Source organism: Eleginops maclovinus, chromosome 9 (genome assembly GCF_036324505.1).
Source record: "Eleginops maclovinus isolate JMC-PN-2008 ecotype Puerto Natales chromosome 9, JC_Emac_rtc_rv5, whole genome shotgun sequence".
Taxonomy (NCBI): domain Eukaryota; kingdom Metazoa; phylum Chordata; class Actinopteri; order Perciformes; family Eleginopidae; genus Eleginops; species Eleginops maclovinus.
In genome coordinates this window covers 11,988,918-12,002,047 of record NC_086357.1, presented here as the reverse complement: position 1 = coordinate 12,002,047, position 13,130 = coordinate 11,988,918, and the positions used below count along the sequence as shown (strand labels likewise).

The window sequence follows — 13,130 nt, the reverse complement described above, 5'->3', positions numbered from 1 at the left end:
AAAGACATGAGAAACTCAAACCAACCACGTTTATGTCACAGGAGGCGTAATTAAAAGAAGCCAAGTTCGCCAAAAGGTCAGCTGTACCGTGACATGCCACAGCTATTTTCTGAGGCAGTGAAGATGATTATGTGAAATCTGCATGCAAGCTAAGGTAAACCAAGCATACCTAAACCATTTCAGCAATGTGCGAGATATGTTTGGCGGTGGGAGAGGAATTTAAACTTTGCTCCTTGAGGGAGAAACCTGAGCAGGATCGATTGCTGAGCGGGGGCGGCAGGAGAGATGGATTTACATTTAACCACAGTTTTTTGCCATATAGCTTTAGCAATTTCTTAAGAGTGATCCCTTGTTTTTGTTTTATTTCCAAGTCACTTTGACAGGTACCACCCTATCATATGTGCCTTGAAGATGTTGTGCTTGTACGTTTGAGAGCAACAAGTAAGACTTTCTGTGGGAGTGTGTGAGGGTCGTCAAAGTCAAGTGTTGGTGTCTAGTGAAGCGCATGTGTTCGCTTGAGTACACACACATACACACCTGCTGTCATAGAGATGTGCCTGTGACTCTTTTTGAGTCTACCCTGAGGGCTGCAATATAACAGCTGCATCCAAGTTCACTTTTCTTCTGTCTGTGAATCTCTGCCTCCCTCCCTCCCCATTGCGACCTCTGCCCCATTCACTGCTGTCTTTTACTCTCTGTGAATCTCGGAGGACAGTTTGCCAGTGTTCAAGTTTAAATTAGATCCCCAGCTGAGTGTTGCTCTCGCTGTGGCCTTTCTAAATCCCTTTATAAAATAAATACAGTGCACTCAAAGAGGCAGTGTAAAGTAGGAGTTGTACAAGTTGGACTCTACCATGTATTTGGTGTCAACTAAGAGAGAGATATACTACTAATATACGGTAACAGACTTCATCAGTTAGGGCAAAACTATGTTTGTTGAATAGATTGCTTCATCTTTGACAATATTCATACTTGAATTTGAATATTGGACAAGATTACACTGAAAACAATGTGACGTTTAACATGAGCATTATTATTTTTCTTTAACTAGCAAAATGAGCATTTCAGCAAAACTTATGACCAACTGGAAATAAACAGACCTGAAATCAAATGTGTCTTGTTGAGGCTACCTTTTCTTCCCTAGTCCTCAAGATCAAAATGCATACAACACACATCATATACTTTAACTTTTGATGTTAGCACCACACATTAGCCGCAGTCTGCTAGTCTACTAGAAATGTGTAAGAATTTCTGTCAATCTTAATATTAGCCAAGGTAATACAGTGTTGTTTTGTGTGACTGCAATAAATACAAGTTTGCTTTTTTTTGAGTTACTGACTTTAAGGTCATAGCTGCTGATTGAAATTTAGAATTTACAATTGTAATCAATGAGAGATGACTGAACGTGATTTAAACTCTCGCAAAATCCCCCTGCTGTGAATATGAATGGAATGGAGTGTACACCAAAGACGTTGTTCCAGTGAAGATTTTATACAAACAATCAAGTATTCTGTACGGTATTGTGTGTACTCCAGGCAAGGTTCCCAAATAAAAAATTAATTTGCTCATTGTGAGGTGAAGAAATGTGATTCAGCTCAGAAGGGTCCAGCTGGGCCAGAGGCTTAAAGCACACAGTGCATTGTATGTCTGCAGTATAGCTGTGTTTGTATTGTAAATATTATATCTGGCTCATCTCCGCCTGTTCCTCCCATTTCTATCTTTCTTCAAAGACAATGCTTTAAACAAGGGCATAGTTCTAAAAATCCATATTTTTGATTTGCGATCTGAGGTTCATTAGCAGCGATCCTGAGAGCTTTGCCTATTAAATAATAATAACATAAAGGCATATGTTCGATGGACAGTCTAAAGCTGACAAGTGTAAATGCTCATAGTTCCTGTGGGTGTCTCATGTTTATAACTATGTATGTGTTCACAGTTTTATATTTTAAATTTCACAGTAGTCAGAAATTGCCGGTTGGATTACAGGCCTGCTAACAGCCACTCAAACACTAAGAGCTTGTTAAAATGGCTCCCCAGTGGGAGGGACCTGACACTCTCTGCTGTTATATCAAACTACACACAGCTAATCACTGGGTTCACCGTCTCTGCATACACGTCTTCTTTTTTTTGCCTTAACTCATTTTCTGTCCTCGATCCATACTTCTGCTTTCTCCAACTCTCAGGAGATCTGCTATCACAACTGATGTCACGCAGAGTAAAACTGTCAAACTAAAATTGCTCCCGTCGCGTTTCTTCTTTGCCCTGGTTTTTGCGTTGCCCCAGTTATACTGAAAATTAATAAGGAGAAAAAAATACAATCACACAAAAGCCTGAAATGTGGGGTCATGATTCGGGCACCGTTCAAGCCTCTGACATTTTGCCAGACAAAAGCCGTCACTCAGAGTACACGTGTTGGACCTGAACAATAATCTTCCTTTTCGTGCGGTCGCTTTCTTTCTCTTCCCGAGCCGAACACAAGTGAACGCCCCGCTGCTCCAGCAGAGCAGCTTTGTGGCCCAAAGAACAGAAGATTGTGGCTGTTAAAGGCAGGTGTGGATGAAACCAAGCAAGTGTAAAACTGCTATTAAAGAGCACTGGCGCTTAAATAGCACCTACTAAGTTGATATAGTTTAAACTAGAATAGAAACACAGGACAAAGTTTTCTTTTGACAATAAGATAAATAACTTCTGACATCTGAAACTGTGAGATATTTAGGGCTGAAACCAGGAGTTCATTAATTGATACTACATTTTTCACAATTTAGATTTGAGACTTTACGTCATGTATCATTTATTCTAGCTTTTCCCCAATGTTAGGATCTTATTTTTGTCTATTTTGATGTTCACTGGGAAATACAAGTTAAATAAACAGTAGTGGTGTAACACATTGTGGAAGTAAAAGGCAATTATTTATTTTGCCTTTCAGACCATTTACATGCACAAAACCTATAACACACACCACAGAAAAGGGAGAACCCCAAAAAATCATAATAGGGTCCCTTTAAACATAAAATTAAATGATCAATTAATGCAGCCTTCCCCATGTACCTCCATATAAAAGGTCCAATAACAGGCCAACTATTGGGTGGGGTAATGCATAGTATGGACCAGGCATATTTCAAAGCCTCGCTTTAGATTTACTTTTGAATCCATTTCCATGTATTTTATCCCCTGACACTTGAATGATGTCCTCTCCCCCTACTTTTCTTTGAATTCAACACAGTGACAGTCCTTCATTTCCAGTGTGGCTCTCTGTGAGACCATATGCCCACAACAGGAACCCTGAAGTGGCTGGCACAGTGCCAGCTCTCAACCGGCAAATAAATAATGGGCAATTATGTTCAATCATATGCTGAGCTGTAAAGGGTGTAAAGCTCAGAGCTGCAGTATGCATTATATATAGAAATAAGGAGCACAAGGAGTGACTGATACTACTGCTCTAACACCATTAGATAAACAGCAAGGCAGCATAGCTATCTTCAAAGATGCTTTTAAACAATTTCACGTCATCTGTCTAAACATGTAAAACAATGTGGTTAATAATTGTCAGTCTACAGTGGAGGTATAATCAACATCTAGCTTATTAAAAAAAATATTGTGAAATCGTATTTTAATATGCATTTAAAAATGGTAATGCATATTTAAACGATCTTATTCTGTTTTTAATCTCCTCTCTGGTCAGCAGGTAGAGCACTTTGAGAGCAGCCTGTGGACAAGATCAAACCAAAGTGTTTATTCTTGTGGGGTAAATGATTTAGCCTTTATCTCAAACAAAGGGTAATTGATTCTATCGCCGTCCTTGCATGTTGAAAATAGAAGACAGAGAAACTAAAGGAGCATCCCATTGAAGTCTGTCTAATACAGATGTGTATTGATGTGACTCTGAGCTGCAAATTAGTTGAAGTGACAGCATAATGGACCCAAGCGAAAGCAAACTGAGAATTTTAGGTGAAGGATTCCTTCATTCCTTTTGTGCCCATCATTGCTCTGTTTCAATTATAGTCTCATATCAGGGAAATATAATCTATTCAGACTGGTTGTTATGCAAATAACCTGAGGAGTTTGGCTGCCGAAGTGTTTTATAATGTGCCAGCCTTCTGCTTCTCTCTGCAGTTGAAAATCAATTCACACTTTTTTAAACATGTCAGCATTGGCAGCTGTAGTAGAGATATAGTGATTGTCGTTAAATGTTTGTAATAAAGGTGCTTTAGATGCTGATTTACTGTTGTTAATATAATCAGTAAATTCACTGGCCAGGTTGTTTACAGCAGGGGCTGCTCCTGTTGTATCACAGCACTTTCTGGATGCCTATACTGTAAGCCTATATTCATCCCCTCAGAGGTCACACACCAACAAAGATTTCCATGTCAAGCTTAAAGCTGTTATAATCCCCTCAGCTCTACTGAGAATTTTAGTATCGCTCAGCCCATTGGGCCCGTTTCACAAACCATTTCAACATTTCTTCTTAAAGGCCATTTGCACAATGCATTATGGTGTATAATGTATGCACACTTTATAACACGCTTTGCATCTTTTAGTGGGTTTTTTTACATTCACTTCTGACATTTCTAAATAAGACAGCCCATCATCTCCCTGCAGTTGTTTTTGTTGCTCCACCCTCTTTGTTTAGGATTATTTGACAGCATTGTCTAGTCTTTTTAATTTCTGTATGCAAACAACTCGTCAGGTTGTGTACCTCCTTTAGGATGAACCCACTGGGACGATACTATTATCTGAGGCACAATGTTTTGGTCTTTGCGGTCACCCCTTAATACCCAACATAATTTCTAAAAAGGCAGCTGCAAAAATGCCTCACCAAATGACAGGCGGGAAAAGTGAGCAAAGTTATTTGATGAACATAGTGGAGCATTAAGAAGCTGAACTTCGAGATATTTCCCTCAGGAGTTGTTGGGTTTTTTGTATGGAGTTAAGTTGCACAATAGAAGATGCTTTTCAACTCTCACATTGTGTACTGTAGAATTCTGCAACGATAATGAAAAACACATATTACCATGCCAGGCAGGCCCTGCAGAGCAGAATAGGCTGAATATATAATTATTTAGTCTTAGTCATTTTCATACAGCTAAATGAAAAAATGTTCAAATGCTATGTGACTCCAGTGGATTTAAAATGCTTGCAACTGGACTCGGAAGATCTTTGGTTGAATTAGTCTTGCCCTAAAAGGGTTTCAGACTTGGGACTAAAGACTACTCTTAAAAACAGCTAATTATTTAAGGCTGAAGATATAATACAGTACATAATAACTGTTCACAATCCACAGCAGACACTCCAGATGTGCATTTGGTATTGAAATTCTGTGAAAGGTATACAGTAAAAAAGCTATCTTTCCTCAGTAATTGACACGACTCAACACAACAAGTTTGTCCTCAAAATTAACAAGAGGATTGTTGAGTTGTGTGAAAAATCACAGCCAATGTGTGAAGATAAGGATTTATTTTCACACTAATAGAACGTATTAATCACATCTCAGTAAACATTGAGGGTGTTTTGTTAGAAATTACTTCCTGAAGCACTGAAAGCTGTGATATTGATGTCTGACAGCCTGTGGGTACAGAGAAGCGTGGTATTAATGCCAGACTGACTGATCTGAAATTGCCTCTTGATGCCCAAACCGCCGTTGGAAACACACCACCAAAGCCCAGGACTCTGAGTTTCCCTGGGAAAGGTAAATATTCTCACAGGTTCCAAGTACCTTACAGAAGAAAATATATTCTGAAAACTATGAATGGTACGTGGAAATAAATATGTAATACCAACAGGAGGCCCTGAGGAAAAATAGCAACAGTGGAACAAAAACTGTTGAGAAGGATCTTCTTCCAGGCTCCTAGTTTTCCCCAGTTCAACTATATGTCTGTCACACATTGATAACCTGTCACCAGATGAATATAGAAACCACATCTTTAAAACATGAGCAGGCAGAGCATGGTGCAGTGTACAGTATGTACATATATGGTATGCGTGGCAGCAGCAGTGCTGTCAGTGTATGTGCAGCATGTCATCTGCATATCTCTTTGCAATAAGTGTGTAATAGGTTTCCCTGAGGAGATAATTAGTTTATCATTAGATGCACACACAAACACAAAGTCACAAATTGCAGTTAGTCATGATAATTCCAGCATCTAAAAACAGGATATAGGAGGTTTAACCTTTAGCATTCCCAGAAGATGACAGATGGGGCACCGCACGTACGTGTGCAGACTCCGGGGAAAAGGACAAAAATACTTTACATGTAGGAGCAGAAATGATATGTGCGGTGTTATCATGTGTACAGTGCTTATTTTACATGTAGCCATACCTTAGCAGCAAACAAACTCAAGGTTTTTAAATTAAGTAGCAGCTCTTGCATTCAAAAAGGCGAAATGAATTAACTCCTCGACCCCTAGCCGACACTCAACACGGACACAAATCAGCAATTTCCGTGATTTCAGAGCCTGCTGCTGACTGGGTGTTTGGGGCAGACACATGACTTTGCCACTCCCTCCCAAGGCTTGTTTGTGGGATATGTAGCACTTATACCCAACAATATCCGCTGGGTCAGGGTTGGCATTGACTTTCAAAATGACAGGGTCAAATGCTGGATTACTGTACTGCATTGTGGGCTCTATGAAAAGTGTACATCCAGAGGGAAAGGAAAGGTCAGCCATTTCAGACTACACGGATACAGCAAACTGCCAAAGCCAGAGTGATGCGAGTGATTTTTCTTCATAAGAGGAAACTTCTCCAGTATTTTGGTCAAAACCTGAAAAGACCGCCTAATTTCATGCTTTCAAAAAGCTGCTTTCTGGCAGGTACTGACCAGGTAGGTGGGTATGAACAAGATAAGAGATTTTAAAACTGGCACATTTCTCAATTCAGTCAGCAGGGTAGCGCATAACTACATTTCAGGAATGGCAGAAAAACGGAAGATAGGGGCTAGTTTGATATTTGACTTTTATAAGCGAAGAGAAACACAACAGAAATACTACTTTGAGGTGTTGCTGCTTTTTTTTTTACTGTCATTTGATATGACACTGAATATATTTGGGTTTCCTAGGGAAGGTCTGACAAAACAAGGAAAATGAAGACAGTCTTGGGATCCTGAAAGTCATAAAAGCGATTTTTCATACAATTTTTTTATAAAACAAAAGTAAAACAATCATTTTTAATTGATAATGAAAATGTGTTTTATTGCAGTCCATTACTAACAGTAAGCCTTTTAACATTTAATTCAATTTGATCAGAACCTCACTTATATATCAATATGCTTTCATTTATACAGTGGTATGCAAAAGTTTGGGCACCCCTCTGAGATTTCATGACAATTTGCTTTTCCTTTATAATAGAAGATCACAGCAACAACATTTGTTTTCCTACAAAGATGTAGACGTTTTAGTGTTTTCCAGACCAAAATTCTTAGGGTAGCATTACATAGTTTTATTATAATAAAATAAAATGCAAAAATGGGATGTGCAAAAGTTTGGGCACCCTTATAAATAGCATTCATTTCAACACCTGTACGGATTTATAGCTGACAGGTTGCTGCACAAAATTGCTTTGATTAGCTCATTAGACCTTCAATTACAAAGACAGGTGGAACCAATCATGAAAAAGGCTATTTAACATAGGTAATAGCTGGCTGTGCCTGGCCTAGGTTCTTTCTTAGGGAGTGGCAAGATGGGGACCTCAAAACAACTCTCCACTGACCTGAAAGCTAAGATAATCCAACATTATAAATTAGGAGAAGGGTACAAAAAATTATCTGACAGGTTTAAACTGTCTGTCTCCACAGTCAGAAACGTAGTTGTGAAATGGAAGGCCACAGGAACAGTCCGTGTGAAGGAAAGATGTGGTAGGCCGACAAAAATAGGGGAAAGGCACAGGCGAAGGATGGTGAAAATGGTCACAGAGAAGCCACAGACCACCTCCAGAGAACTACAACAACATCTGGCTGCTGATGGTGTAGTTGTTCACCGTTCCACAATCCAGCGTACTTTGCACCAGGAAGAGCTCATTGGAAGGGTGATGTGCAAAAAGCCTTTCCTGAGTGTTAATCACAAGAAGAGTCGCATGAGGTATGCAAAAGCACATCTGGACAAGCCAGAAGCATTTTGGAACAAAATACTGTGGTCAGATGAGACCAAGATTGAGTTATTTGGTCATAACATGAACAGGTATGCATGGCGAAAAAAACACACTGCATTCAATGAAAAGAACTTGTTGCCCACTGTAAAATTTGGTGGAGGATCTATCATGTTATGGGGCTGTGTGGCTAGCACAGGTACTGGAAAACTTGTTAAAGTTGAGGGCCACATGAATTCCTTACAGTACCAGGAGATTCTTGACAAGAATGTTCTAGAGTCAGTCACAAAGTTGAAGCTACGCCGGGGTTGGATTTTTCAGCAGGACAATGATCCTAAGCACCGATCAAAATCCACCAAGGAATTCATGCAGAAGCACAGGTACAATGTTCTGGAATGGCCATCCCAGTCCCCAGACCTTAACATCATTGAAAATGTATGGATTTATTTGAAGAAGGCTGTCCATGCACGGAGGCCAAGAAACCTGACTGAACTGGAGACGTTTTGTGTGGAAGAATGGGCCAAAATACCACCTGCCAGGCTTAAGGGACTTGTCTGTGGCTACAGGAGGCGTCTACAGGCCGTTATTGCAGCAAAAGGAGGCAATACTAAATATTAATGGAATTATTTCTTAGGGGTGCCCAAATTTATGCACATGCCTATTTTTGTTTGAATGCACATAAACATGTTTCTGTTTGACCAATAAAAGTTATTTCACTACTGAGATGTTTCTGTTACCATAAGGTATAACATATGTTAAAATGAAGTTGCTGCTTCAAAAGCTCAGCAAGTGACAAACTGATGCAGTGGTTTTCCTAAGGGGTGCCCAAACTTTTGCATACCACTGTACTTGATTTAATTTCTAGTATTATAATTTGTATTTCACACAGGGAACCAGAGCACACTGTAGGTCAATGGCAATGAGTACTTGAATAATTAAATTAGCAGGTTCACAATCAGCAACAATTTCGATATTCAATTATTAAGGTGAAAACAAAGTGTGGAAGTTTGCAGAGGGGAATGTGAAAGTGTGCACAGACCAGCAGTGACTGTCAGCAGAGGGTCTATTTACACCAACACTCACTTGTGCATCAGTTCATTAAGCACCTACTTACCATGAAAAGGCCACCGTGACCACAAAACAACCCTCCACCCACACTGTACATATTTTTCTCTCCTTCATCTTAACCTCCTACCTCTCTCCCACACACACCTTTCTGTGTAATCAAAGTAGACCTACCCTTCAACACATTTACATGTCTCATAATGAGGGAAACTTACTACGCAGTCCGTCATTACGCGCACCATTAAAACACAGCAGTAGACTAATCTAGCGCTTCCATAAGGGACAGCAGCAGGGGGAGGAGGAGGAGGAGGAGGAGGAGGAGAACCAGTAGAGGACATGGGAGTGCAAGCTAACAGAGAAATACTGCAGTAGGTAAAGGTGAAGACGCTAAGAGCAAGCCAGAAAAAACTGGTAAAGAAAATGTAAGGAAATAAGAAGAAGAGGAGAGAGAGGATCTTGAGGTAGCGCAGCACTTCCATAAGCAGTAGGATATTTGAAGGAGTAGCAGCCAAGAAGAACAGACAGGAAGGAGTAAGGGTTGAGTGAGCTAGGGAGGCAGAAGGTGACTTATATGAAGTGATGCATGGGGAAGAAAAGCAGGAGGAAAATACTTGAACGGGAGCGAAGGGAAAAACAGTATAGCGTGTTTTGGAAGGAGAACAACACGATGCTTGAAGAAGAGCAGCAGGAGTATAATTTGTTGTACCAGATGGAGGACATGCTTGGAGAGGTGCATTACCAGTAGGTGATCTTTGGGAATAACAAGCAGGAGCAACACACAAGTCATAGTAATGTTTTGGAAGGAACACTGGAAGGATTAATAGTGATACTAACAGAAGAGGGGGTAATATTGGAAACAAAATGAGAGATTCTTAGAGGTGAGGTGAGCTCTGAGTGGAACAACAGGAGAATGCAATGCATCTGGAAGAGTAGGTATGGAAGCTGAAATGCTGGAAGAGGAATACATTGAACTTGAGAAAGAGGAGAAGCAGGACAGCAGGAGTAAAATGTGGTACTTGGAAAGGAACAGAAGGTGGAGCCTAGGAAGAAGAAGCAGCAGTAGCAGCAACACAGTGCTTGGGGATAAATAGCAGGAGTAATGCTTGCATAGGGGCAGCAACAGGTGCGGCGTTCTAAGAGGGAGCAGCCGCAGGGATGCTTGTTAAGAAGGAGCATGAGTTGATAATGTTTTGGGAGAAGTAGCAGGGTGGTTTTCTGGGTGAGGTGCAGCAAAAGAAGCAGGAGGTGGTGTTGGAGGAAGAGAAGAAGCTGCAAGAACAGCAGGAGGGGATGTTGGACGATGAGAAGGAGCAGCAGGAGCAAAATGTGATGCTTGAAATTGAGCAGGGGCGATGGGAGATGCTCTAAGAGAAGCAGCAGGAGAATCAGCAGGTAATGCTGGAAGGAGATCATACATGTAGACGGGCAACAAAAGAGGCGGAAGGTGATGTTTGCAAAAGAGCAGGGGAGATGATGCCTTACTGTGGGGGGGGGGTGGCAGCAGGATGTTATGTTGGGCAGGAGCATGAGGAGAACGAGGGAAGGGGGTGCAGCTATGGAGTGACTGAGCACCTGTGAGCTATAATTATGATTCACTTTGCTGCTCCAGGTGAGCAGCAGGGAGGGTTTTAATAGCGCCACCACAGTGCACTGGAGAGGAAGGAAACACTAATGTTTGGCACTAAACACCACACAATATATGAGACCGAGAATCCATATCATAGGATATTGGTTGGGAGTGAATGCCTGATGTACTTTAAGCCTATAACATCACTCACTATGATTAAAAAATGGAAATGGAATAAACATTAGTATGCTATTTCATGCTCGGTAGTTGCATGTATATTATTCCTTTCAAGAATATTTTATAATGATGATAGTATAAATGTGGATGTGTAAATAAAAATGTTTTTGATGGCTATTGGTGGAGCAGAAGCAAACAAAAAATGCATGTGACTTTGTTCTGTAATGACTTAATACAGAAATGTTGGCTGTAACTCACATTTCAACCCCAAATATGACACATTGCGTTCCTTTTCTGTGCAAAATGAGCCTTCATTTTAAACCCCAAACACACCCTGACGAACAGGAAAACTTATTGATAAATACTGAAGCACCTCAATGACTAAATAAGTTTCTGCTGGTCTGCACAAAGTTAAACTGTGAGTCTATAAGAATTTAACGATGGCAGTGGGGCAGCTTGAATCACAATTAGCCTAAATGAATGATCTGAACAGTGAAAAATGTCCCCTCTTAGCACACCTACCTTCCACTGCACACACCGAAGTCACCACACAGAGAAGCACCGCAACACAAGTGGCCCGCATGGCCAACATGACTCTCCGCCTGTCCTCTCCCATTATCCGGCTGACAGTAGAAAGAAAATCCCACAGAAACACGCTGTATTCCTCTGTTAAACAGTCACATCGCAGCCCTCAGTGTGTGTGTGGGAGTGTGTGCTGCACAAGCAGTCAGCGGGGACTGGAGCGGATACACTGCTGCTGGCTCTCCGCTCTCTCGCCTCTCACACCACTCTGACCAATCAGGAGACAGCATGGCGGATCGTAAACCAATCACCCGTTCTGTTCCACCTGACCCAGACTGAATGCCTAATGGACAGCCCCGCCCCCCCCTCCCCAAACCCGGCATGGTGGCTTGTGTGACGGGACAGTGACCCCCAGTGGCCAAACTGCAGTACAGCAATACAAGCATCCGACTATTTACACTCACATGTTTGTTTGTGTAAATTAAACTATTGTTTTCTGTATCGTATTACTATTTTTATGAAAACTAACGCTTGTAAAATGTTCACTACATTGAATAATAAAGGTGTATGTTTTCTTAAACTGAAAAGTTAAAGTATTCAGGACGTTTGATAACCTATTACACAATCCATCCAAATAAAAACAAAGCACATCTCTATTGTAGTGACAGTTCACTACAATACGTTTGTCTGATTCTTCAGCTATCATGCCTACACAATAATTCAGGTTTCTGTCCAGTCTCCTTAATAGAAGTTAAGCAATAAGTGATTCATGTTACTTATCATGGGCACCTTAAATATAAATAACTACCAAAACCGATTATTTTTAATGCAAAAATAGCACAATAATAGATGATAGTAATGTTTTTGTGTATATTTTTATCTATGGTAATCTATGAGTCTATTCATTTTTGAACCAATGGACTTCAAACGCTATCCCCCTGCCACATGTTCAAAGACAAATTTGAAGATGGCAGGATAGCCAGAATAGAGATTACTCGGAAACAAATTGTGTGACACTCCTTAATTTAATTTAGAGAACTGCATGTAACCGATGGGAAAAAATGACATTTACAACTTAATTGTGCTATAAGAAAATGTATCAATTCAAAAGGCCTTATTTACAAAAGATATTTTGACCGTTCACTGTTAATAATGACTTTAATGATGGCTGAATTCAATTTAGCTGATTTGTGCATGCTCTCTTATTCTCACTAGGACAGCTGAATATGTCACAGCCATTGTTATTGTTATTGTTATTAGATCCACCTGTGTTTTTACTACCATGACAACTCAAAATGCCTGCTGTGAAAACAACCTATTGTACTGAAAATGACTATCTTGCATCCCGATTTCCAAAAGTGTATACTACCACAGGTCTTTTCATGTTCTTTTGTCTGACTGTACGGTAAATTTAAATGCATCAGTTCAAGAAAGCTAGTAAGCGAGTAGGTCAATTAAATATACACAACCACAATCCCACACACCACAATGGGTGTGCCAGCCCTTTAAATGCTTATAGAACCACAAATTGTATGTCATTGATAATGTATTCATCACTCCAACCAGTAGTCACTGTCTAAAATATTCTATTTATTTTACCTTCGAGGACCAAAGCACAGCTCCAACAAACCTCCATCTGAGAGGCCTAATCAGCCAGGTAAAGGGAAGCACCAGTGTGCGGTCTTTAGTAACCTCCCACCCACTGTGAGACCAACATGGT

General features: G+C 40.4%; 1 protein-coding gene across 1 annotated transcript in view; it reads right to left on the bottom strand.

Moving 5' to 3' along the window:
* Positions 1-11,641, bottom strand: part of LOC134869570 (ephrin type-B receptor 1-like) — an 84,463-nt gene extending 72,822 nt beyond the window's left edge. The window contains 1 exon segment of the mRNA XM_063891292.1: positions 11,411-11,641. Within this exon segment, the coding sequence (XP_063747362.1) occupies positions 11,411-11,504 (94 nt within the window). The 5' untranslated portion in view covers positions 11,505-11,641.
* Between the last annotated feature and the right edge of the window lie 1,489 nt (positions 11,642-13,130).